The 1,120-nt window shown below is 33.2% G+C and overlaps 1 protein-coding gene across 1 annotated transcript in view; it reads right to left on the bottom strand.

The window, feature by feature from the left end:
- Positions 1–222: 222 nt before the first annotated feature.
- The window catches only part of LOC119591759 (centrosomal protein of 19 kDa-like), a 6,125-nt gene continuing 5,227 nt past the window's right edge, over positions 223–1,120 (bottom strand). The window contains exons 5-6 of the mRNA XM_037940505.1: positions 820–980; positions 223–382 (exon numbers count right to left, since the gene is read on the bottom strand). Coding sequence (XP_037796433.1) covers positions 245–382; positions 820–980 — 299 coding nt within the window. The 3' untranslated portion in view covers positions 223–244. The remainder of the gene's footprint in view (positions 383–819; positions 981–1,120) is intronic.

Genomic DNA, 1,120 nt, shown 5'->3' with positions numbered 1-1,120 from the left:
CCCCAGGGAATGAGACGTGGGCTTATAAAAAACAGCATAAGAGGGAATGCATTCATCATAATACATGAATAACACTATCCTGAGCCAAGCCCAAGTCAGTGATGAAATGAACCTCATGTCATCCAGAGGATAAAGATTGAGCATTTTCTATATAGTATCACCCTAGATCATACAGTGAAGAGCACTTCAGTTATTTTCATTATTTCTCTCATTTACTTGTCTACAAAAAACTTACACGCCTGTGTTAAGACCAAAAGTCCTCTTCAAAAGAATCCCAGCCAGCTTCTACCTTCTCTGCAGTGTCAAAGTCTACCTGCTTGTCATATTCATAGCCTGGATCACCTGGCTTCAACTGATTTTTCTGGAAAGTGTTGTCCATTATCTGAAGGATAAGGGCATTATCTAGATACATGTTTTACTACTCATTGCGTAGATGTACTTCTTTCTTAGTATCATTTAATTTTGTTGACAGTAAGGTTACAGAACAAAGCACTAACTTCATGAATAACATAAATCAGTCTAATACAACATCAACACTAAAAATCAAGAAAGTTAACAATATTTTTTAGCTATAAATATTTTTATCAATTAACACCAAATCCAAGAAGTATAAGCATTTCAATATAAAAATGAACTGTTAATGTTCATAAGAAACATGTAACAGACTAGTTTGTACTACCTGAATATAATTCTGTTCAGAAGAAAACTTGTATCAAATTTCTTTGAAACCAGTTCCAGACAATTTCTGGAATGCTTTGGATAAAACAATAATGTGAAATACAGTAAAGGTTGTGTTTTAAATTAGTGATATGTACAAACCTTCTTCTTTCTGTTCAGCTGTTCATCATTCAACTTATTCAGGTCCTGATTTGGATCCAGATCATAGTCTTTACTTATATTAGACACAGCCTCATCTATGCTTCGACCCTTTTGGATTCCTGTAAAATCCTCAGCATCTTCTCCATTCTCAGATCTGGAACCTTTTAATGAAAATTATATGACCAAAGCTACAGCTAAAATTTTCTGTCAAATAATGTAAACAATCCTAAATATTTTCGTAGAATCTACACATAAAAACTAAAGGAGAGAACAGGTCTTTTTATTTCTATAAGTTTTCCAT

Source organism: Penaeus monodon, chromosome 29, assembly GCF_015228065.2.
Source record: "Penaeus monodon isolate SGIC_2016 chromosome 29, NSTDA_Pmon_1, whole genome shotgun sequence".
In the NCBI taxonomy this organism is placed as follows: domain Eukaryota; kingdom Metazoa; phylum Arthropoda; class Malacostraca; order Decapoda; family Penaeidae; genus Penaeus; species Penaeus monodon.
Note: the sequence above shows the minus strand (reverse complement) of the source record. Positions and strands in the feature narration are given on the sequence as shown.